General features: G+C 33.4%; 1 protein-coding gene and 1 non-coding gene across 8 annotated transcripts in view; both read right to left on the bottom strand.

The window, feature by feature from the left end:
• The window catches only part of LOC118195621 (protein still life, isoform SIF type 1-like), a 749,226-nt gene that overhangs the window by 327,667 nt on the left and 394,859 nt on the right, over positions 1–26,700 (bottom strand). For all 7 annotated transcript variants that reach the window (XM_085813741.1, XM_085813746.1, XM_085813743.1 and 4 more), the window contains exon 3: positions 14,010–14,191. In XM_085813741.1, the coding sequence (XP_085669867.1) occupies positions 14,010–14,191 (182 nt within the window). The remainder of the gene's footprint in view (positions 1–14,009; positions 14,192–26,700) is intronic.
• On the bottom strand, positions 8,302–8,374 carry TRNAS-CGA (transfer RNA serine (anticodon CGA)). Its single transcript has one exon. It is a non-coding gene; the product is annotated as a tRNA-Ser (tRNA).

The following is a 26,700-nucleotide window of genomic DNA, read 5'->3' as shown; positions in this document are numbered from 1 at the left end:
GGTTTTAACTGGACATGGTAGGTTTACATTCTATTTCAACCGATTTCATCTGCAGGAAAATAAACTATGTAATAGTTGTCAGGTTGATGGTGATACTAGACATTTTGTGGTTGATTGTAGTTTAACAGCCCCTATTAGACGGATTTTTAACATTACTGATTTTAATGTGTAAGTGCCATTAATTTTAAAGTTTTTAAATCATATACTATTGCTCTAATGAAGTTTATTAATGAAAATAAGGCGCTTGTAGGAATCTTTTGTTAAAACTGAATTTTTTTTTATATGGGCTTTAGATATCTGTGGTGTTCTATGTTGTGAATTTGTGTTTATGGTTTTTTTTTTGTTTGTTTGTTGGTCAATTTGTAATTTTGTGTTAGATGTGCTTACTTATTTTTAATTTAGTATTTTTGTTTGTTGTTTGGGGGTGGCTGGGTTACTGGCGGCGCTCGTTTGTGGAAATACAGGGCCCTTCTTTTGAGCTATGGGGACACTCGTGTCCAGGTTGTCACAATTCTTACCCGCCACGCGTGCTGACCACTACGCCAAGAAGACATGCTAAGAATGCGAGAGAAATATATTGTATTTACCCCCTTTTAAAGGGCGACTGGGGATAAGGGGATTCAATCGCCAAATCCTGGTGGTGGAGAATTATCACCCACCACCTTTTTTAAGTCGAGCGTCACTGTACAGACATTAGGATGTTTTTGAAGCAGGAGACGGGCAAAATGTTCAATGCCCTCGCCAGTACTCGAACCTCGGACCTCTGGAATACGCGCTGAGCGTGCTGGCCACTACACCACGAAAGCATGTTAAGAATGCGGCAGAAATACCTTATAGCCGTATTGAAGAGCCCAGATTCGAATCTCGGAGAAGGCATACTAATCAGAAATTAGGCTTAGCCGCACTTAAATAACTTTTAAATTGTTGATAATTCCACAATTATTGCATGTAGGTTAACTAAAGGCTTAAAACCCTTAACCGGAAGATAAGAACAACATAATTCAATCATTTTTAAAGCAAAAAATACACAATTTACAAATATATAAGAATAAAGTAACTGAGATCATTGAGCCGAGCAACAGAGTGTATGCTTTTGGTGCGGCCGACTGCAACCAAAATACGAGGTCCACATCTACATGTTATAGCAGTCCTATATACATAATTTCAACGTTCTGAGGTTACTCGTTTTTGAGTTATGTGAGATACGTACATAAGTACGTACGCACAGACGCCACGAAAAATTCTCTTCTGATTTCATTTTAAAGCAGTTTTATAATTTTTTTTTTTTTTTTTTTTTTTAGGAAAAGAGTCTTTAATTCTGTCCTTAAGTACAGATGTCACGCAAAAACATCGTTAAATTGCATTCGATAGCAGTCAAAATAGTAGATATTTTCGTTGAAAATTTTTCCCGATTACAATACTTCCTTTTTACTTCATACAAGGAAATATAAAGCAAGCCTATAGTCTTAAGGGCTAGGCATGCAGAGAAATAATTTCAATATGGATATTTATCGTTCATAAAAGAGATTTCCAGCTCAAATCTAGCAATTTTTTGAAAGTTTACTGTGCAAATCTATTGAAATATAATAGTCTTGCCTAGTTAAGTAAATTTGGAGGAATTATCGCGTTTGTGTTCTCGTGTAATAAGCGGTTAGGTTAGCCCTCCCATTTAAGAAAGATGGAGCTTCATGGCTCGAATCACAATTGAACTCTTATAATTACTGACTCAAAAAAATCCCGACGGACTCTATAATGGAATCCGAAATAACAATTCTTGATTATCTGGAATTAAGTAGTGTGTTTTGCCTCTCCAAGTCGCTTCTTCTGTGTGGGTAAAAATGCGAGGAATTATAGCATTCTCCACGTGTATTCTTGCTGCTCCAGTAGTGTAGATCTAGTCAGTAAACTGGAATATCGGCTGCTCAATCCCTGCAAAGACACTATTGATTTCTCACGCATTTCGGTTTGGGAAAGCTCATCGCCTATAGTTTGTTACTTTAAAATTGGTACTTCATGATTATTTTTACACACAAAACCATACCTCATAACAATGACAATGACTGTTGCAGGAAAAAGGTCGATCCTCTGGTGGGACGATGGCGAAACACGTTAAGACTTAAAACGAGGGAAGGGCCGCTGTGACTTAAAGCACCTATTTTGAAGTAACAGGTTACAGGTTTTGTTTTTTAAATTTCTTTTAAAATCTCACAGTTACAAGCAGAAAGGTAACCTAAATTTTCAGGAAGGGCATACTGCTGAACATCAATTCATAAAATAATTCATTCATAAATTATATTTATGAATGGAAGCTTGAATTACATGTAACCGAAAATAGGCTATATTATTTGCGTATTAAAATCCTCATTTTATTAACATATTGTTAAATATTTTATAAGATATAAAATAATGAAATACACATTTCCATCAAATTTAAGGCCATGATTCAATTGTGGTTGATTTATATAGATCGGACTATAATATATTTCCAAGTATAATCAATAAATAAATTGTATTAAACATTCATTAATTCATCTTAGTGCCAGATAAAAGTTGAACATTGGTATAGTTAAGACACAATAACACGCCGAATAAATACTAATTCAGAAGTCAAACAACAAAAATCAGCGCTATATTTACAAAATTTTCACAGGACTAGTTTCGACGGTTTTACCGAACCACCATCCTCAGCTGCAAAACCGCAAATGAACAAGATAGGAAATAATGTTTAGATAAGATAAGAAAGCCTGGACAAGAATAAGCAAGTGGCGCCATCTGTTGGTGAAACCAGAACTAAAACATAATTTCTTTAAAGGCCGAAGGCAAATTTGGATTGGAATTAGGATCGTTAACTAGAACAGAAAGATTTTCATGAATGTGAAATGCCTCTAGAAAATCCAGTTCTCCAATGGAAGATGTTTTTTGAATAATTTTGGCAGCAGAAAAATTGAAAGTGTGGTTTTCGGACCAACAATGTTGAGCAACAGAAGACTTCTGTATTTCCTTTTTTCTAACATACGCCTCATGTTCCTTGACGCGAGATTTTAAGGCTCTCTTAGTTTGGCCAATGTAAATTAAACCACACTGGCAAGGAATCCTATAAATACCCCAGGAATTCATATCCGGAATGGGGTCCTGGAGTATGGAACTTGGAATTTTATTGATGGGAGAATAAACAACCCGAAAGTTAAAATTCTGCAAAATATGTGCAACATTATAGCTAATTGATGGAAAGAAGGGAATGACAACAGAATTTTTATAATCTCTTAAAACAAGAGTGTGCCTTTTAGTGTATTGAGATGAGAATTTTTTAACTGCTTGATTAATAATGTTGGGTGAAAAGCCCCTGTCAATAGCTATTGCTTTTAAATAATTTAGTTCTTCATCAAGGGCTAGTTTGGAGGAGCAAACTTGAAGAGCACGGAAAACATAGGAATAAAATGAAGCTAACTTTTGTTTAGTCGGATGACATGATTTACAGTGTGGTGGAAGGCAAACCGATGAAGGTTTACGGTAAACCGTAGTACTGAAGTTGGATGTGTTACGTGTGACCAGAATGTCAAGAAACGGAAGAGAATTGCAAGTCTCAAGTTCAAAAGTGAACTGAATAGCAGGATCAATAGAATTCATTGTTGAAAGAACTTTATTTAAATCATCTTTATTACCTTCAAACAGAGTAAAAGTATCGTCTACGTAGCGGAACCATGCCTGGAAATTTAAAGTTTCAAACAATTTTGATTCATAATAATGCATGTAGATATCAGCCAGGATGGAACTGAGGGGGCTTCCCATGGCTAATCCCTGTTTGCTTGTAATATTTATTTTTGAAAACAAAATGTGTTTGTTCCAAACACAGTTGAGTGAGAGAAATTAGCTCATCAATTTCGATGCAAGAGAAATGAAATTCGCGAAGTCTGGTTTCTAGACATCTTAATGCACCCTCCACTGGGACATTGGTGAATAATGATTTTACATCGAAAGAAACCGTAAGTAAATTACTAGGAGAAATGTTTTTAACCTTTTTTACAAACTCTATTGAATTTTTTATGGTGTAAATGTTATTGTCTAATAGATTTGAAAATCTAGAAACTAAATATTTAGCTAATGGATACGAGGCAGTACCTAAATTTGATACAATAGGGCGGAAAGGAATACCGCTTTTATGAATTTTGGGAAGAGCATATAATCTGGCACAATTCGCAAGAGATGGGATAAGCGAATTGGTATAGTTAATTCTTGACAAAATGAGCGACCCAATCTTTTTGATTTAATTTATCATATAATGAATAATATTGATATTCAGACACAGTGAAAATTTATGAAAACATTTATTTTGAATCTAAATGCCAAAACAAAGAACACCAACCAAATAATTCATAGTATTAAATACATTTCATAAAATTTCGGGAAAACTGGAATTAGAAGACGAAAATTTCTCTTCCTTCAGAAAGCTCGTAAATTATTATTAGAATCAAGTTTTCACTTACCTCCTTGATATATTACAGCCACACAATATAGATAAGTTATTTCAAGCTTTTCAGTACACATTCTATTTGGGGAATTTTTTTTTACTTTTTTTCTCTCGTGTGTGTTATGTATATACTTGTTTTTGTGACTTATGATTGTGCTTTTAAAATTGAGTTAAATGAGCTGGAAATCGCTGTTTTTCCTTTATATAGCATCCATATGATATTTAACATCATTCTAAGCAATAAGAACTATCCATGACAAATTGTGCTTACGTGCTTACTTAAAAAAATGCATTAATTTTATGCAATTTTGTTGCATCTGTGAAATCAGCATACTGATCAGGGCCTTTAAACAAAAGCTTTTGTTTTATGAAGATATGTATATAATTTATTAACCAATTTGATATTTTATTGACTTTTCATCGCATATTGTCATTAAGTTCACAAATCATTACATTATAATATTTTCATTAAGTTTTACAGACATTTTTATTTGCTTATTTTTACTAAAGATATATTCTTTATCACTTGATCGTGAAAATCTCTAAACTTATCCTAATATTACAGTCAACGCTTAGAGCTAAGGTTTTAAAATTATAAATACTGGAACTTTATAAAATGCCAACAAGACTGAAAACGAAAATTAATAAATAAAATTATAGGAAAAGCAATAAATGATAAATAATTAAATAGGATAAAATCTATAAATTAATAATAATATTTTTAAAATGGATTAAAATATCATAAAAATTAAATAAAATGAGTAAATTAATAATAAACTAATATAAAGTCGAAACAATTGAATGAAATAACGAAACAAAAGGAAAGTAATTAATTTCATAAATAACAATTCATGATACAGAGGATAAAAACTGGATTTTCTTTCTCTCTTTCGCTTTTTCCCCCAAATGGGCGGATATTTGCTTCTCCTCTCATCACCGAGATCGTTGCACAGCTTATAAAGCTGAAAGGACACATAAATAACCAAAAGTTTCAAGGGATTCAAACCTTCGCCCTGCGGAGGTTGATTGTTACTCTGAACTACTGATCTGATTTTATGGTGTTGTGGTCGTGATGGTTCTGTATTACGTGTTTTATTGCCTCTCTAATGGCTATGGCCTCTATCTGGAAAACACTCTTTTCATTTCGAACTTTTCCTTTTCAATTGGTACACTTCATGCGAGCGGCTGTTTGCTACATAGGCACTTTCTACATGGTCGTCTATCTTCGATCCGTCAGTGAAGATATCAAAATCTGAGGTTGTTATTTTCCATTGATTTAATATAAATGGTGACTTCGTGATTGAATCAACAGTTCAGACTAACAGTTAGCCTCCTTATATAGTGGAAAGGAACAATAAAGCAAGAGTAGACATTTTTATTACTGTTCATCGTTCGTGTTAGTGCTCATCATTTTGGTTTCTAATGCATCAATTGCATTAATTTCAAACTTAGTCAAAGTGTAGAAATTCTGATTTTAGTCCAAGAGACTGATTTTTTAGGACGTTTAGCGAAATTGTAAAATAACTCTGAACTACTCGTGTACCTGTGATGCAAAGTGTAAGCTAATCAGAATTTTCTCAACGTAAATGTTTCATGATGTATGTTTGATAGATAAGTTTTACAAACATAAGCGTTTATGTTAATCTAGATGTTAACGCAAAAGTAAATAATTGCATTTAAAGTTGAATTCTTGAAGTGTGAATGAAATGTTAAACGTAAACCAGAAAAATAAGATGAAATAAATAAGCATAAAAGCTAGCGGTATGCATGAAATTAAAAATTAGGCTCTCCAGCCAACACAAAAATTTATTGCTCTATTTTGATTAGCACATTAGGCGCAGTTTTGAATTTAAGATGATCTTGAGGTCTAGTATGCCTAAGTTTTTAACATGTAGGATTTCGATTAGATGGTAGAGTTATGAACGAAATGCTCTAGTACAAATGAAACACTCTAGTACATTGGCAAATCGTTTTGGGGCCGCGTGCCCCAAACCTCTTTTTTTTTCGGGGGGGGGGGGGCGGCGTGCCCGAAAACTTCTGTGATTATATTCTCATCGGAGAGCGGTTTATCATGTTTTGCTAGGCACAGTGAAATTTGAAAACTGGCCGTTGTTAAATGGTTTGTTTTAGATAATTGCAAAAACCAACTGTCTGCTAATTATAATTTCTCACTTTCCCTTCAATAAACACCTTCCGTTCAGCTTCATCAAGTTCGGAAACAATCTTGCTGTTGTTAAAAACCCGTTTGACACTAGATGTGCGACACATAACACTTTCCCCGCACAGAATGCATAATACTTCCTTTTGTGTTCAAAAACTCCAAATGATTCTGTCCAGGTCTCTTGAAATGATCTTCCACTATCAATGTTGAATTTTGTCTTTTTTGTCATTTGTGAGGGTTCAAGATTTGGAATTTAGAAAAGCACATAATTTAAAAATAAAGCATTAAATATAAATCAATCATATACTAAAAAGAGGTAGCATTATTAGTCAATAGTAAGGAATTGGATTTTCACGAATCAACAGTCTATGGCTGCAGATTCAAATTTGAACAAGGGACAGCAATAACCGTTATCCCGGACATATCTTTGCTAAATTTTTAACTTTAGACTCGATATGCTCCTTTTCGGCTTTATTGGACTTATTTTGGCTGAGCGCATGGGAATAAGCTTGGTTTCCCTACCAAGCTTTCGTGTTTTTCTATATTAGCAAATTGTTTGTTTTTTTATTATATTTGTACTTTCCGTTTAAGATATTAAATTATAATTATTCATAAGTTACCTTAAAATGCTTAAATCTGAAAATGGGAATCTATTCAATCATGAAAGTATTACAACTCACCGGCAGTCTTCAAGAAATTTGAATTCGTTTAGCAAACATTAGCTGCTTCAACTTTGTCTTATTCTTTGCCATGTAACAAGTAATATGTTTATAAATAATTGAAAAGGCATAAATTAGGTCAATAAATATGTATACCATTTCTGTGGCGATATACGAAAATCTTATATCTAGGCTTAGGCCCTATGCCAGTGGCATTATGCGATAAGTAAGTAAATAAAATGTTCAAGAAAAGACTAAAACACTTATTCAAATTACATAATATCACTTTATGATGATTATTGATTAAGGAAGTAATATTTTAGGCGCGTGCCGGCTGATGGGGCTCTGCGTGCCGACTGTGGCACGCGTGCCATAGATTCGCCATCTCTGCTCTAGTGTATTTCAGCACATTTTCTGCAGAACAGAGGGGAGTGAAATATTAATTATAGAATAATCGGAAAATGTATGAAAGACTCTGAAAACGTTGATTTGAAAATTGAAATGTGTTAAATTTGTTGTAAAATCTTTTCGCTGCTGTTTACAGTAAAATGTAATATGAAGAAAACCAGGTGTATGTAATTAGTGTTAAGCTTGGATTGTAAGTTTTCTTGCTAGCAAAAGGTAAACTCTTTGTTAATTCAAATTTAATATCTTACCAAGGTCGATAAATGCCTTCCTTGCGGTTATTTAAATTCTGGAGGGGAAAGATGTGAAGTTTATTTAATTTGATTAACCAGTTATTTAATGTTTTGAATCACTACTATCACTTCTCTCTTTCCGTTTCCCGCCAGAATGCAAACGATTTCGAGTGCATTTAAAGGGAGGTTTTGAGATTACTGGTATAGAGCGTGTTCTACGTATTGAAGGTTTCAAACACTTATGCAACGACTCTCTTCCTTCAATCATCATTTTAATAAATCCTGGATACGAGGTGTACAGAGAGATTGCACGATGAACTAATGTAGAGAGAGACATTAGGTTATTTCAAAGCAAGAAAGATGAAAAACAAGCAATGCCCTCGCCGGGACTCGAACCACGGACCTCTCGAATTCGTGTCGAGCGTGCTGACCACTACACCACGAAGACATGCTAAGAAGGCGGGAGAAATACCTTATACCATAATGCACGCTAGATCCTTTAAAAAAGCTTCAGTTCATTCCCTCAATCTTTTTTTTTTTTTTTTTTGTTAATTCTTATAAGGCTTGCAAATTTTTTTAACACTAGAAGCGCCATTGGGGTCATTTTGACCTTTTTTTCCAACTTTCCGCGTTTTTTTTTTTAACATATAGCTGAGCTTCGAAGCTGATATTTTTTTACTTTTTCTAAAATGTTTCCAAGTATACTATGCCAATTTTTCATATTTCTACGTTAATAAATAATCGCAGATATACCTAAAACAGCCAAATGGGGTCATTTTGAACTTCATAAGAAAAAGGACATATTTTAAAGCAAATGTCCGTTTTCGAATTCCCGATGCCACGTTTTCGTTTTCTGCGCATTGGGAAACACGCAGCTCTTATCGCGATGACTCAGGGGAGAAAAATAAAATCCAACACGGAGCATATTCTCTCTCCATCGCAATGCCGAGAGAAAGAAGATTGAGTACACAAGAGTGCCTCGTCCTCTTTGAACAGTTGGAATTAGATATAAGTGGTGATGATAGCAGTGATGAAGATTTTAACGTTGATATGAACTTACAGAATACGTCGCTCTCTGAAAGCAGTGATAGTGATGCCAAGGACAATTCGGGAAATGTGATCCCTATGCGGGAAGCCGGAAGCTCACGTGGACGCGGACGTGGTCGTGGTCAAGGACGAGGCAACAACGTTGCTGGCAGCAGTAACGAGAAGTATACCTCATCCAGCGGTATACTCTGGACCCCTATGAACCTCAGCAGCACCGCTTCCACTTCAGGTCGCACGCCAGCTTGAAATATTGTAACCACTTCAAGTGGACCAACATCGTTTGCTCGTCGTAATATAAGAACAAATCCTGCTTCAGCTTGGCGTTTGATGGTGAGTGAATCAATGGTAAAACACATTCAATCATGTACAGTTGCTGAGGCACGACGCCAACTTAGAGATGATAGTAACTGGCATGTTACTCTTTAAGAACTTGATGCCTTTTTTGCCCTCCTGTATGCCCGTGGAGCACTAGGCCATTCAAAACTTTGTGCAGATGATTTGTAGAACAAAAATTGGGGACCACATGTGTTCAAAGAAACAATGTCACGTAATCGGTTCCGTGAAATAATGCGGTATCTCAGATTCGATGTCCGAAGCACCAGAGCTGATCGTCTCGCCACTAACAAATATGCTCTCGCTTCTGAAACCTGATACAAACTAATGGAAAACTGTTATTTATGCTACAATCCTGGACCAGAAATAACCGTTGATGAACAATTGTTGCCTTGTAAATCAAGATGTAGGTTTATCCAGTACATAGCAAATAAACCGGACAAGTTTGGCATCAAATTCTGGATAGCAACTGATGTAAAATCCAAATATGTTTTGAATGGTAAAATCCAAATATGTTATCCTTATCTGGGCAAGGATGACGACAGCATAAAGAAAAAACCGAACACTGTCACTTACTACAACATGTACAAAATGTGGCGTTGATGTCGCAGATCAGATGCTGAAGAAATATAGTACAAGTAGTCGCAGAGGGTTTGTACATGTTTTTTACAACGTCCTTGACATTGCTGCACTCAATGCTTGGATTATATTCAAATAATCCTTGGGCACCTCTATTTCCCTTCGAGAATTTATTCTTGCACTCGGTTACGACTTTGTACACAACGCAACAGATGCCCCTCGATTGCTCAAATACAGACGCTTAAACGAAAGAAATATGCATTTCAAAGTTGCAAGGGACAAAACAAGACTGTTGTCAGCTGTGAGGGATGCCGGAAACCAATTTGTGGTAAATGTGTTGCTGTCACTGTCAAGCGTTCATATTGTATCACCTGCGGTGACGGTGATGTATAACAAACTTTGGAAAACATTGTGTGTTTATTCCCAATTTATGTTTTTTCATAATTTTTTGCATATGTTCTATTTTCCACTTTTCGCATTTGTATCTTTTGTTTGTTTTTCATAGATTTTGTTTTTGTTTTTGTAATTTTACATTGAAAGATATTGTGTGCTAATTTGCACTAATTGCACGAAAAAAAATTCTAAAGTATAAAAAATAAGTAAAAACCTCTAAAAACTCTCTTATGGGGTCATTTCAGTCATTTACTGTGTTTCTACTTACATTTCTTATGAAGGTCAAATTGACCCCCAATGGTGGTTTTCGGTTCGTCTGAAATTCGGCTGTTCTAGTGTTAAGGTTAGTTAATACGAAAAGGTATTACTAGTTGACCCATGGTTCATTGCTGGTGTACCCCATACTTTTACCTGTATCTGCTAGATTTGTTACTTTAGATAGCTTTTCTTGTCTTCGCGCTCGCTTTATGATTGCCGATGTTTGAATTTACGCCGGTGACATTCTGAGCCAACGTTCCGTTAAATTGTTCTGTGTAGCCTTTAGCTTTACATTTGATTTACTACCGAGAGTTTTCTTGCCATAAGTGCTGCAGAATTTGTAAGCAGCAGGAATGGCTTCTGATCATCTGTTTAGTTTTAAATAAAAGGGTCTTATACACCCTTCCCAAGTTTCTGTTGTTTCTCAGACTTAGTGATAAGTTGATTAAAGTCTACATAGCGTTAAACACTTTGTGTGATAGTAAGAAAGACAAAATCTGGAATCTAATTGTAAATTTGTATTTACAGATATTGTATTGTAAATTTTTATTTACAGTTAATTTAATTGTTATTAAATTTAGCATCAATGGCATCTTCAGACCCCCAAGTTTTTAAAATTAGATTTTTGGAATCTAATTTTAAAAACTTGGGGGTCTGAAGTGAGTGGATTTCCAAATTATTGAGAGTAACTTTATTATTACTTCTCCTTCAATTGTCTCTCAAGTACACGGAAGCTATAACCTGCCTAAGAGAAGGAATGTTTTCCTGGTGAGCGTTTTAACGGAAACTATTGCATACATACGTATAATAAAAATGGAGAAAATTACGAAAGCGTCTATGCAGCCAGCCCGTTCGCAAGATATCGAATCCAGCGAATCTCAAATATGAATCTTAAAGCCGTGCTCAGAATGAGCGGTGTTGGATCAATCCTATCTTAAGTCGTACTAAATTTTTTTCTTAACTGAAAATGCTTCTGAATCTTCTAAATCGTCTACCATAGCCCAGTTATACAATGTTTAGGAGAAGTACAGATGTATTATATCAATGATGGAAAAGGTATAGGAAAAGGGTAGGAAAGGTATAGGCGTACAGCAATTTAATAGAATTTCCTAGAACATAAATTTTTAACGACTTTGTAGAGTCATTAGATTTATCGATGCTGGAGACGTCAAAAATGTGCAATTTCTTCCCCGAGATTTGAAATCCGGACCTCCTGATTACACCTCGGATGTTCTATACAGTTGCATCACGAAGGCACGCAGAAACGAGGGAGAAAATACCGTATAACCTAAATAACTTATAATTTCTACAGATGTGAAATAAGTTAAAATTGAATTTACCACCTAACGATTAATCATAAACATTATTTAATTGATTTGGAGAGGTATCACCTACTGTAAGTGCTTAATTTTTAATGTAGCAAACAATTCTAAATTAAAATCCAACACGCGTTTCTTAACCAATCCTGATAGTTTCAAAAACTTAAAGGATGACGCAAATTCTCGTTGCACAAAATCACAAAATTGATGCCACTAGCTTGGTGGATAAGCTTCAATCGATTTACACAAAAATCCACTGCTTGCAATAACACCTGGGTCAGATACGCTGTATCTAAATTCTTAAGACGGCTTAATCAAGTACAGCCACTAGCTCTCGGTATCTGTTTTACAATAACTTTACAAAAACTTACTCAGGCAACGAGGCAGCACGTGTCAGCAGGCTTACTGTCGAGATTAAGCTCCTGCTTTCAAATTTTGCCGCTTTCTATCCAATTTACGCAAATTTCTCTTCTGAGCGAGTACTAAGACAACTCAAAAAGGCTCAAAACTACTGTTAAATGAAACTTATCAAGATCTGCTACAACTTGACTATGAGGTTAGTAGAGTTTATAGAAGCCCGCTATTCATTTCTCGGAGGGGACAACAGCTTATTCATGACACTGCATATTCGTTCAAAATTTCAGATATAACACACATAAATGTTGGCATGTAAAATGAGGAGGTCTATTAAAATCAAAAATATATATGTAACACACACATTATATATAGCATATTTTCATTTTAATAGACTACATATAATATATATAGAGAGAGAAGTATTCATTTGTGAGGATCAAATTATTAGTCTGAATTTTCAAATTTATCCTAATATTAAAAATAATTCTTTTTTTTACATTCTACATTTCTCTTTATTAAATAGGACGATATATATTTCCCTTTTATTATAAAATTTTAGATTTCCTTATATTTTAAAACTAATATTTATTCTCGTCTAGTATTTCTTGAATGGAATTATCTAGAATCTCAATATACATTTTATTCACCGAACCTAAAATATTATCATATACCTTTCAATCATATACTATATCTTGTATTCATATATGTAATTGTGGGTTCTGACATAAATTTCGTTATAATTAAAATATGTATTAAACATTCTCTATATACCGAATACTTTCATTTGCTTTATTTTATTATGTAGAGATTTTCTTTTGCTTTAAATGGGTAATAGATTTTCAATATTTCTTTGAAGCATATAATACAAAAATAAATTGTTTATTCTTACTTCTTCAACAAGTCACGAGCGCTGAACCTGCACCATTACTTTCGCCACACTGACAACTTTTTCGGAATCATTTACAAGTCCAATATTTTATAAAAACCACTGTTTTGATTTCTTTATAAATAGTTCATACATTTCTCTAATTAATTTTATTTAATTAGAGATTCGCAGTCATAAAATTGATTTTTTGTTATTAATTTTCAATAAAAAAATTGCAATTGTCCAAATTATTTTCTGCTTCTCTTATTTCTATTGTTATTTTACGACGATGACTCTCATCTACATTTGCTCTTTAGTATTAGAAACTTTTGCTTGGTTACTATTTTGTAGCAGTTTTTAAATTTTTGTAATAGTTGCTTTCTTTCACTTTTTTTCTTTTAAATTTGTTCCGAATGTATCTAATAATCTCCTTTTATTCACATAATAGCTCTGATTTTTATGTTCGCGACCTACTTTTTTTGTGTCTCCATTCATCCTGTTAATAAAAACTAAACTATTAAATATTTGCTGAAAATGAAATGCCAATGAACGATTTTACATTCTGTTACTATTTGAAAGAGTGTCAAATATCGTAACTGTACTTCATAATTATTAATTACATTGTTAAATAATATTTGAATTGTCTATAATTACTACTTAATTGGCAGGTTTCCAAGAAATTGTAAACTATGATTGTCGGAGATAAATTATCTGTTAAAAAGGTATTACATTTCTGAAGATTTGAAGAGATTATAGAATAACAGATTATCTACAGAAAAAGGATTAACGCGACATGAAACTTTACGGAAGCAAAAGGGATTCTAGTGGCAATAAAAGATACGTGACGTTATAAGAGGGAAGGAGGATAGAAGGAAGTAACAGTGTAATGTAGCGGAACTTTGTTCGCTCTAGAATAATTGAAATTTCTTCACCTGGCTGCACGAGGCGCACGTCCAAGATCTTCTCCACCTGGGAGTTGTAGGCGGTAATGTGGAAGATGCATTCTGGGCTATCTTGGACGCACGTGATGTTGACCGGCACGAGATCCTCAGATACCTGCTGCCATCTGGCGGCGCCCGTCGAAGAACTCACGTGGAAAACCTCCGCCCAGAGCCTGGAAAGAGAAGCGGGTTGCGTTTAGTCTACATCGCGAAAACAACCCAGTAAGTCCTATGAATGAATAAAAAAATAAACTATCAAACATTATTAGTAAAGCTAATGCATGGTTGGATGAATAGATTGTTGTTTTTAAAATACTGAACATATTTCAAACAATATATGCTTAAAATAACAGTCGAAAAGCGTGCCTGTTTAAAAATTATGTAGGCAGCTGGCGTGATTTTAGAGCACTCAGCTGTTTGCAGAAATTTTTTTCATTTGTGTTTACATTAATTTTGTTATTTATTCAACTGTTAGCTTGTTTTACTATAAATTGGTATCTATTTTACTATAAATTGGTATCTATTTTACTATAAGCTGGTGTTTTTTGGAATGCTGTTGCTTCGCTTTTACTGAATTTTTCCTTTCTTCAAAGTGTTATCATGTTCATTGGATCACTGCTTATTATTTTACTTTTGTTTTACCTTCCGTATAATTTTGGTTAGTTTTTCACAGTAAATAAAAGGTTTGGGTAAAATAACGGAAAATACAGAATTGATTTCTAATTTCATTTGAATTTAATGAAAACTTTGAAATTTCTCCTTGTGTTGATAGAAATATTTTGCAATTAAAATTGTCAATTCTACGTTCAGAAAACTGCGAATTTTTAATCAAAATGAAATACTTATTATACAATATAATAAATTAAATAGTAATTGCATACGAAATTTTACTGCCAGTGGAAAGTCCGGATCAATTTAGCACTAGTACATACACACGTCCATTTGATGAATACACTAGTGTTCTCTTGTTCTAGAGCTTCATAGCAAATAAATTATTGCAAGAAAATGTACCTGATACGAATATTACCTGTTATGTTCATGATATTATGGTAAATATAACAGGAGACTCCCTCGAAAAAATAGATGCTACTTTTAACCAGATTGAAAATGTTTCTAAGAAGTGGAGTACTGAGCAAAATATAGAATTTAATATTCAACAAACAACTCATATGTTTCCTCTTTGGGGGAGGTGGAAAGGTTAGAATCTCCAGACTGAAATATGATCAAAAAATTGCATTTTAAGTCAATACAACGAAATATATAAAACATTTTAAATTATTATAAAAGTACTTTTACTCCGATCACTCTCTCTAACAAAAGCTCTACCCTGAGGGATATTTACGAAGTGTTATTACACCGAAAATATGGTATTGGCACATGGGGTGACAGAGTAGGGATGCTTGTCAAGACAAATCAGAAACTGGACTCATTGCAGAGGGCCTGCATACTTGCAATTGCAGTATCATTAAGAACAGTCCCGACGGAAGTTGCGTGTCTACTGGCTGGTGCAGATTTTATCTAAGATATAATACAAAACAGAAAATATTGTATGACGATAAAGCAACTACCAGGGAGACCTTTTTACAGCATGTTCTGAGTTCAAATAATTTTAGCGAATCTTATGGTATATCCGACGATAAAGACTATATTTCAATTAGAGAAACTGAAATTTATACAATGTGTGTGTGTGATTATGGCAAAGCCTCGAGGACTATCTGCCTAAGGGAAGGAATGCCTTCGTGGAGGACTTTCTAAGGGAAACTGGCTCGTATACACGTTACACATGGGGAAAACCACAAAAACGCCCATGCAGCCAGCCCGTTCGCGGGATTCGAACCTCGGACCGAAATACTAGTGTTCATCGACTTTACCGCTCGGCCGCTGGTGGGCGAAACTTATACAGATGGATTAGGGTTTGCAGAGACCGTCGGCTGTGCCTTCGTTGTATTTTTCGAAGGTATTGAGACTGATTGCAAAACGTTTAAAGGCAGGACAACCTACCAGCGGCCAATCGATAAAGTCTTTGAACACCGGTAATTCGGTCCGAAATTCGAATCCAAGGGAATGGGTTAGCTGCATGGGCCTTTTCGCGGTTTTCCACATGTGTAACGTATATATGACTTCGTTTCCGTTAGAAAGTTCTCTACGAAGGCAACCATTCCCTTCGCAGATTGCCCTCGAATGCTTTGCCGTAATTAAATAAATCAGACGAAAAGGCAGGAAATGGAGCAGGAAACATAACTAATCCCCGATACCCTCGCTAGCATTCGAACTTCGGGTATTCCGATTGCTTAAAAGATATACATCACGGAGACGCGGCAGGAAGAAAGGAGAAATTCCTTTCAGTCTCTCCCACTTAAAAGAGTGACTGGGAAAAAATGAGATCCTGTTTCAAAACTATCATCCATCACATTTAAATCGGATGTTATTGTAGAGCCATTACGAATTTTGTTTTATATTTGTTTTTGTGGAGGGTAGAGGAAACCTAGAAAACATTAAGAATCGGCGATGCCTTCTTAAGATTCGAACACCAAACCTTCTGATTGATATCTGGATGTGCTACCAGTTATAAAACGAAGGCACGCTATAAAAAAGGAGAAAATTTCTTTAAAGGTTTATGGAAGTGAATGGCCCAAATCAGAGAAAATGTTTCAGGCAAACGAGTTGTAAGACAGGAATTTCAAAATAATTTGCCCATCGCATTTTAAATATACTCTCATTGGTAAGGATAATCCAAGCAAACATACCTCACATTCTATAATCCACCTCAAACAGTACAATTTTTCAAGTCGTATATTTGGCAAGATCGACAGAAGACACATAGTTTTCGAAAATGAAAGTTTAGAGTGATGAAGCTACACTAAAAACAGTCATTGACAAACAAATTATTCGTTTCTGTAAATTATTTTAAATTTTGAAAATAAACTATTTGTTAATAAACACTGACATTATCAATCGAAGAATGTACACATTTTCGGAAAGGAGGCGGCGTATCAGCAGATTAAACTAAAAGTAAATTTTGGTAAACAGTTCGAGGAATGTATTACTTTTTGATATTCATAAACGTAAATTTCGTATGCAAGTAAGATGGAAAAAACGAAAAACGTGCATATGACAAAAATTTCTTATGATACGTAAATTAATTTATATGTAGCTTAGCATAAAAATGAAATAAATATTTTTAATTGGGAATCAAACTGAAAACGTGTATAGAATTTCGATCTCTAATAATCACGCAGTAATGAATTAATCAAGAATAAAAAATTATTCGTTGTTAAAACGATGAACACTTATTTTAATCCTTTATTCCATTCTTGCAAATTTCTTGAAAGTATACAGAAAAATGTAAATTACTAAGTTGAAGAACAGTCTTGGTTAATGCAAATAAGAAAACTGGCGGAACTATAATATTTTTACTTGATAATATTAAATACAACAATAAGATCTTTGATGTTGCGTTGATTATACAAGAAGACAATTCAGTCAAACAACAATATTTTCGAATTATTAATATGAGAAACATTTTATTATTATAATATTTTTTATTCAAACCTTTTGTTTGTAAACCTTTCAAAATACGCCACCCAGACGGTATATTGGTTAGGGCAGCCTGACTGCGATACCGAAGGGCCTGAGTTCGAATCCAGGAGAAGGCATGGTTGCAACTGTCCGTCCCTTCATAGGAGACAATGTTTGACGCACCTATTAGGTGCCTACATAATAAAGAGACCACCACATCTGGCCTTGTATAGATTAATGGACTATAACTAACAATCTGCCATTGGGGGAAAAAAATCTTTCAAAACATTTTGCTTGCTAAATACTTTTTACTTGCATTTAAAACATAAAAAATTAGGGAATTCTGCTCTATTTACTTTCTGTAAAACGGAGGACAAGAAAATAACAGAGTTCTGTATCGTGATATATTAATGTTAGGAAATTTTATTTATTAATTATAACAAAGCTGCAAATGTTAATAAAAATATTAAATTCGATTTATCAAAAATTCAGTTACGTATATGATTAAAATTATTATGAGAGTTTATTGTTTTTTTAATAATTTTAATTACCAAGCAGTTAAACATTGATTACATTTGAAAGAAAAATTTAAATATTTATACTTTGCCGAACTGCAACATTCTGAGGAATGGTTATTAGAGATACCACGTGGATGACGAGTATCTTATATTTCGCTTACTGCTGCTCGGCTTTGTAACATTTAACACGGCTTGGTAGTATCTGTCAAGGCGCAGGAAAAAAAAGCTTCGATGTAATAATTCAAACATTTTGGAAAGATTCATCGAAAGAGTTAATTAATGTCAATAACATTTTGTACTCGCACATTCTTAGCACTTTTAGTGATATCGCTTTTCATTGGTGTATCAATTTAGATGATAATGTCCCAAACATATTTAGAAGAGATCATTTATCGCAAACATATTTTCCAAGATATCAAAACTTACACTTGTTACGTTACCTTACGTTTCATCACGCTTCCATGCATTTTCTTTTACAAGCCACTCGCAAGTTGCTATCGTACGAAATAAAATATTTTCTTTGCTAACAGCCGATTTTTAGAGTGCTGCCATTCCAGAAGATGTAAGAGCTTCACGTTTATTCAGTTTGAATATTTTAATAGAATCGGCGATTTAAAATCAATAAATGCGGTTCCTAGAAATTAAAATCTTTATTTTCTAGAATATTTTTAATTAATATAACTGAACACATATTCAATTTATAGCATTTAGAATTTACAATTAATAGAAATAAATTGCAAAATTAGAGCATCAAAATGATAAAGAAGCTTAAAAAAGCTTCAATTTTTTGTATTAGTTTGAACAGACCAAGTAGAACAAAAACCATGTTTAGAAGCAATCCAACACAATAAAAATATAATAACATGTGAAAATTTGAAAACATACAGAATTAAAAATTTTTTTTGCAAAATTATGGCATCAAAATCATAAATAAGCAAGAAGACTTAACGATCTAATTAAAATTAGTTTCTATTTAAACAGACCAAGTCTTTTCCCAAAAAACATGAACAGAAGTAAGCCACAACATGTGAAAAGATAATAAATAATAAATGAAAATTTGATCCAAAACACATAAAATAGAAATAAAAATAATATTTAGTTCTTAAAATCTGTAACCTTAGAGCAATAGAAGTTTTGAAATGAAAAAATATATATTCGCCATGCTCAGTAACGAACAACCGTTGATAACATATTCAATGTTAAAAACCATATTTAATGTTACATCAGAATTTTTTTCCGGTTATTTTGTTATTATTATACAGTTTAAAAATACGCAGTTTACTTTATTTTACAACTTAGCACAAGTTAGACTTAACAACGGTCAAATGGTGGCCAAAAATAATGCGAAAAGGCTTAATCCAAAGGGCGTTAGCACAGAAGAGCTATTAATTTCGTTTTGTCATTTTGCGTTGAAAACTTTAAATGTCCGTTCCACTTTTCAAATTGTAGCCACCAAATATCATCGCCCTATGTTATATCTAAAGAAATTAAAAAATGAAGAATCTGCATAAATGTATATATGTTTCTCGCATTGTGATAAAACAACGGTACCTAGAACCATCAAATTTTGAATAGCGTAATCCTCCATCCAATATGGGGATCTGGAAATCCTAATTTGGAATTTGGTTTATTATCGATTTCATTTTTTGTATCACTTTAACGAATTTTTGATGAACAAACTCAACGATTTCAAAGCAAGCAATGGCAACACTGTACGAAAAAAAAAAAAAAAAGATTTTTATTTCCAGCGCGTGAGACTTATTTTTAAAATTATTTTGCAATATTGCTGTTGAATTGAATTTTATGAATTTTATTTATATATTTATTTATTTATTTTTAAATACTGTCATTTTCTAAATGTGAATCTGTGCTGGCCAAATCGGAGAAAAGAATGTTTGAGGAAAATGAAAATAAAAATGATATTTTAAGCAAATAATACATTTTTTAAATATACCTGTTGTTTCAAAGGAATGCACGAAATTTCTTATCTGCTGCTGAAGCCTAAAAATCGTAGCCTAACTTAGCAGAATGAAAATGATGTGTAAGTCTACTTCGAATGCAAAAGCTTCGGAATAAAATCTGAAAAACGCTACTTCAAAATTGCAAGTGCATTAAATATAGGAAACTTGTGTAAATTAAGTTAGAAATTCGATTAAAAATAAATACTTAAACTCTACATACAAAAACAAACAAAAAAAGAACTTATTCTAACATAACTATACGTAAAAATAAAAGCCCAGGCTCATTTTTAAAAATATGAGTGCAGTAAAAAAATAAAATAAAAAAGTTTTTTCTTCAATTATTTTCCCCCCTATTGTACAATTCACTGCAAAACTTGACATGATTAAGATGTTAATCTAGAGCTACCGTTTTTATATTTTACTACTTTTAACGCAGTAAATTTGCTTTTACTTTGTTTTTTTTAGGTGCGAATTCGCGTTGGGGTATATTCTTTACTCTTTGAGAGTGTGTTAAAACTTTTATATCTAATTTTAATTTTAACTTTTCTTTATACATGTTCTTTAGGTCTTTCAATTAGTGAAAAATGATGAAACGCACTTTCAGAACACAGTAAATATTCGAGTTTAAGTTTTGAGATAATCACGCCCTGATGAGGCTATCTCAAACTTTAAACTGTGAATAATTAAGCTGTGAATAAATCATACAGTTTGCTATAAATATTAAACAAAATTTTGTTCTGTTTTTTAATGTTTTTTATTATTAGAAAATTTAATTTGTTTTATATTGCTTAATCTTAATTTCTACTTTTTTTAACCTATCACAATATTCTTTTACGCTGGCTTATTTTTACTTTCCCGGATAGTATAAATATTTTATTTTTCTCAAAATATATATATATATATATATAACAAAAATAATTTAGAAATACTGATGTAACATGAAATGTAAAAACGCAGAAATTTTGGTGGCGTAGGTATTTCATAGCTTAGAACCTATATCCATAGTGAAGAATAAGAATTTTTATTGCGTAGTACGCTAATCTTGTTGAGTTCGTTATATCTAAGAAACGTGGCAGTCGAGGGGGATTAAATTCCACTTTTATTTAAATTGACATTTGTGGCCACAATTCACTTGGCACTCTAATAGTGCCTTTTCAAGAATATTTCATACTATTGCGATAGGAAGAGAGCGCAGAGAAATTGCGTCTAAGCACCACTCAGAAAAAAAGCTAAAATGTGCGCATTAATCAAATTTGGAAGATCTTCAAGAGGAAGGTTTTTGGGTTAGGTCGGAAAGGTTTTAGTTTGCAAAATGTTGAGCTTAGGTTCTGAATTATCCACGTCATCAACGTCGCGCAGGCTAAGCAAGATGGATTTATCTAGAAACGACGTAATCCAGAGAAGTTATTACGATTCTTAGAATAGAGACGGAGAAGTAAGGGACGGAGACGTATTACAATTAAAGAAATATGTAGTACTGAAAAACCATTTTTGTAGTAAAATAAAGTTATGAAGCTCTTTAGTCAATCTCATAAAAAAATGTGTTTCGAAACTAGGTTGGTAAACTTTCATAAAACTCTCTACTTTCAAAAATGTATTCATAACTATTAGTAATATTACTTATCAATTGCGTAGCAACACCAGATACTCATGACGCAAAATACGGTCAAAATCCTTTAATGGATTATCTTGTTGGCGCTTTTTTTATGACGAAGTTTTTTTTTTTTTGTCTGTATAGTTTTTCAGATGCTGTTTGGATACATTAATAATTTCGGTGTCAAAAAGTTTCAAAGTACTCTCATCTTTTTGATGAAATGCATCACAATCGACTTTGAAGGCAACAAAATAACCTTTTCCTTGGTATTGTAACCCTCTGACCATAAGTGCAAAAGTAATTTTGTTTTAATGAAAAAAATTACTTTTTTTCCATATAATTATCAACAGCTATACTTTAAATTAAATCTATTTTAAAAAATTCCATTTACATACACCATTAAAAGTTAAATCAAATGATTTTTTTACTGAGGGTTTTTATCATATGCAGTCGGAGTCATCTCTTCTTAATTACAGCAGAGCTGCATTTCTTGGTAATTATAAATCTGATACATTATACATTGATTGTGCTTTCAATTATATTAATTAGAAATATTCTAAAAAATAATTTAAATTTGTAAGAATTGCATTTGTTGCTTTTAAATCGTTGATTTTATTAAAATATTCAAACTGAATAGAAGCGAAAATCTTATGTCTTAGGAATGGCAGCGCTCTGAGAATTGACTAGTAGAGAGACCATGAGGAAGATATTTTTGCGTTTTTTTTTTTTTGTTTTTTGTTTTGTTTTGTTGTTTTCTAACACCAGTTGTTACTTTTTTTTTTCTTCTTTTTTTTTCCTCTGATATCAGTTGTTGACAACATATTTTCTTCCTTCACATTCGTACGTGGTTCGTGAGGATTTGGAGTGAATAACGATAATACTACTTGATGAAGTATCGAAACACATTCTATTGGCCAGTATTGTCAAGACAGCTCCAAAACACATTTTTATAGTCGTCGATGAACTACTATAAACACGCTGACACGATCATCGACACAGCCTCCAGGTTATCACGCTATCACGGAGGAGACAGCTTCACGGTAAAGCACTAGAGTACAGCCCCCAACTCTGATTGAATCTCTCGGAACTCCGTGTTCCCCGACTCTCCCGGAATTCCGTGTACACTCGAAACTCTCCACGCTACAACTCGCGATGCACTCGACGACACACAGAGCACAGCTTTCGACTCTTCGGTTCAGTCGTTCCCGGAGCTTAACACACTCTCTCGACAATGCACTAACCGCGGTACACTACGAGACTCTTTCTGTGCACTCGACGATCCACTCGGCACTCGCTGCCCGGCTGTCAACTCGATCGACTCCGCAGGGATTGACTCGCTAGACAAGACACCAACTCGATACGACTCTCCGCGTACCAGCAGGGTTTATATAGCTTTTGCCTGGTGTTTGAGAACATTTTGGTCTAAACCGGTAAGAATTCGTTCCAGAAGGTTCTCCAGCCGTCCATGGAATATCGTCAATTTTGTCGCCAAATATTGCCAAATGGGTGATTTCTCGCCAAATGTGACAACCCTGCCTTCCCTTTCCATTTTATGGCAAGCCTAAAACTGCTTTGCGAGGAAGCTATCTTACCGCGCCTGTACATTTCGTAACAATATATTTCGCACGATGGCAAGTCCTGAGTGGCCCGTGAAAAATAAATGCACGGAAGCGTAACGAAACGTTACGTAATGTAATAAGTGTAAAGTTTTGATATTTTTGAAAAGCTCTTCTTAATATGTTTCGGACTTTAGTATCTAAATTGATAGGTGAGTGTGCAACGATTTCACTAGAAGTGCTAAGAATGTTTTAATTCATAATGTTATTGATATTATTAGTTCTTCCGACGAATCGTTTCAAATCTTTCTTACGGCTTGCCCGCTTGGAGGATTTTAAACGAAAGCATCTTTTCAAAAAATAAAGTTATTCATAAAAAGCCTTCTAAAAATAACACCAAATTTACTGAATAATTTTTACTAATTACTTTGAAATTAAATCCCTTTATTCTTACATTAAGTTGAAATATCAATTAAATCATTATTTTAAAGCATACTTCTTTTATGTTTTATTAAAACTATACTATTATTACTTAAATAAGATTCATTACATTTTATTTAAATCAGCAAAATATCACATATTTAGTTGCTATTTTTAACAAATTTGTAACATATTTTTCTTCGAATTTTTCGTTAATTAAAACTTATATTAATTAAAGAAAATATATTCATTAATAAATCTCGTAAAAAATAACTACTATCCCTGTAATGAAAGCACCCCTTTAAAAATCTTCTTACTCTAAACGCTCTTATTTTCCATGTTAAACCCTGCAAAAGAGTGATGAAACAAAAGATAAAGAGGACGAAAGTCAGCTGCCTTTCTTGCCACCTTAAACTCTTGCTAATTCATTTAAGCTCTTATTAACCATTGTGATGAATAGCAAATGGTATATGGTCAGTCGAACGGTACTGATAGTAGCAGAGAAAAGCCATTACTATTATAAAAACAAGACTGAAGGAATTCAATAGAAATTAGTGCACTTAATGAGAATTTAGTTTTAACACGTAAAGAAAGAAAATGTCTATTTTCTCGTAATTTAACAATTTTGATATCAACTACCTCTATTCACCGTAATTATATTGCCACCTTTGTTTGTCAAAAATACTATGCATCAGATCTTCCTGTACAATTTCTCCGATTGCGAATTTCTTATTGCGGGGAAATCTTTCAAGATAAAACTTTTACTGCAAGAAAATTTAGCACTATGAAAACGGGAAAATATTTGGAACTTGTAAAAATAAACTTCTTAAACGTGTTTTACTACATTTGTTCTACGCGTCAAAAGGCTTTTCATACAGAAAGAGAACGTTCATAAAAAAATTATATACCAATTTTACAAGGTGAATTCACGGTTATAAACTGTAAGTATTCGAGGAAAGAGTACGTGCCTCAAGACGCGTTTTAACCCTTAACATTTCGATGCCTTCTTTATCCCTTAAGCAACAAAGAGGAAATAAGGATCTAAGAACGATGAGAATTTCCGCAATGCCCCTCACGTTTCAGAGTCGGGTCTTTATCAGCTCTCGATCTGAACCGAATACAAACTAGGATCAAAACCCCACTGTAGCTCAAAAAGATACTTTACATTTCATTTAAGTGTCATTTCTAAGGATTAAAGTTTAGTTTTAAAACGCAATAAAACGATTTCTGAAGTTAATTCTCCCTGCGAGCATATATTATTATAGTTTATTGAAACACTGCAGGGGATGCTAATGGACAAGAAAAGCACTGACATACATGCATATCTTTCATTCAGTGTGTTGAAAATACATGATATCAGGGTTGCTATCTCGTTGGCTTAATCTTTTATTATGTAAGCTTCATTATTTAAAAGAAATGAAAATAATTTTTAAATCAGAATAGGGGTATATGTTTTATAACACATTATCCTAGGTTATATTAAATCATTGACAATATTAAATAAATTTTCTAAACATTTTGCAAACATTTCTAAGCATTCGAAATGTTTTGTGGAATGCAGCTGAAACATCTTATGCGATGATAGTAATCCCTGTTGTAGTAAAAATATCTTTTTTTCATAAAATTCTTAAATAATAAGTAATAAAAAGTAAATTGATTGAAAGTCATAGCTTTGAAACTTATCATTTGAGTACATGTGTGAATATTTTTGAAACAATCAATAATCAGTTGGGTGCAGATAGAAAATAATATCAGTTTTGCCCCACACGTGTGTCCAGGGCATTAATTCGTGGCTCTACAAGAGAAAAAATTGAAATCCAAAAGCACTTGTCACAAAAATTGCGGACAGTATTATTTGCACACTTATAAAAAACTTCTTTATTTATATTTCAATCCACTTAAATCTTTCTTGACTGGATGCGTATAACCCATAAATGTCCCTCTTCCTGAAGGGATCGCATTTCGGAACAGGTTTTCTATCCCCAACTGCTCTAATTTTCTGCCTGTTTTGCTTTTCTGAAGAAAGTGAGGCGTACGTTTAGTATTTAATGCCAATATCAGCTTTTCTAACTGCTCAGAATTATGTTGAACTAATAATATAAGTATCTGATAATGCTAAACTTCAATTAGACAACAAAGAAAGGAAGCTCTTGGAATTACGGTTTTACTCAAAAATGCAGAAATACCGCACTCCGGATTGTTTCTCTGACACTTGCGATAAAATAGCTTAAACAATATTAAATCATATTTCGTAGACATTAAGAGCTCTTATTTTTTATTTCAATGCATTCATCTGCAATATTTAAAATTCATCGTTTGCAGATAAGTCTTAAACTTTAAAAAACATCGCTTTAAAGAATTCCTTCGTTCATTTTCAAAAGCATTTCGTATGCACACGTTACGGTTAAAATTTCGCTTAATCAAAGCTCTGTTCACTTAAAGCGGCAAAGAATAATATTAAATAACATAATTAAAGAACAGGGACAAGAGTTGTGTGAAACAGCACTGGTAGAATACAATGATCTATCATTATATTTAGCTGCCTTGAATTTTGAATAAATAATGGTTTGGGAGCATACCTCTTTGACTTTCTGTTTCTTAACTAGTCCATTTATCATTCCAGTTACGGTTGTTCAACGATGGATTTAAAGCATTATAGATACGCTTCCAAAACAATATTTTGTTGAAAAATAATACAGTTTAAGTAGAAGACAATTGACTACAATGCACTGTTTTGGGCCCGATCCCGTATGACTGTACTCATTGTACCAATTTATCCGATGTTGATGTTTGATTGATTATACGGATACAGCAGCAATACATTTCAATATATAAGTTAATAACAGTGCAAGAAAATTGTCCGACAAAAAACATTTTGAAGCTATAACAGCTTCAAATGTAGTATCTTAGTATCCACTTTCTAAGGTGCCTCTTATAGTTTGAAATGGCAAAGCGCAGCTTGAGCAGTGCATTCATTTTATATACGCAGAAAGGTTACAGGCGCAACTTTCGCAGACTAAAAGGCGGAGAAAACAACACAAAGCGAAAACATAGCCGCACAAAACATCGTGGGAGAAAATAAAACAAGAAGGAAACATCGCAATTCTAAAATAC

This window comes from Stegodyphus dumicola, chromosome 3 (genome assembly GCF_044657685.1).
Source record: "Stegodyphus dumicola isolate Sdum_Otavi_A_Nest chromosome 3, ASM4465768v1".
Taxonomy (NCBI): domain Eukaryota; kingdom Metazoa; phylum Arthropoda; class Arachnida; order Araneae; family Eresidae; genus Stegodyphus; species Stegodyphus dumicola.
Note: the sequence above shows the minus strand (reverse complement) of the source record. Positions and strands in the feature narration are given on the sequence as shown.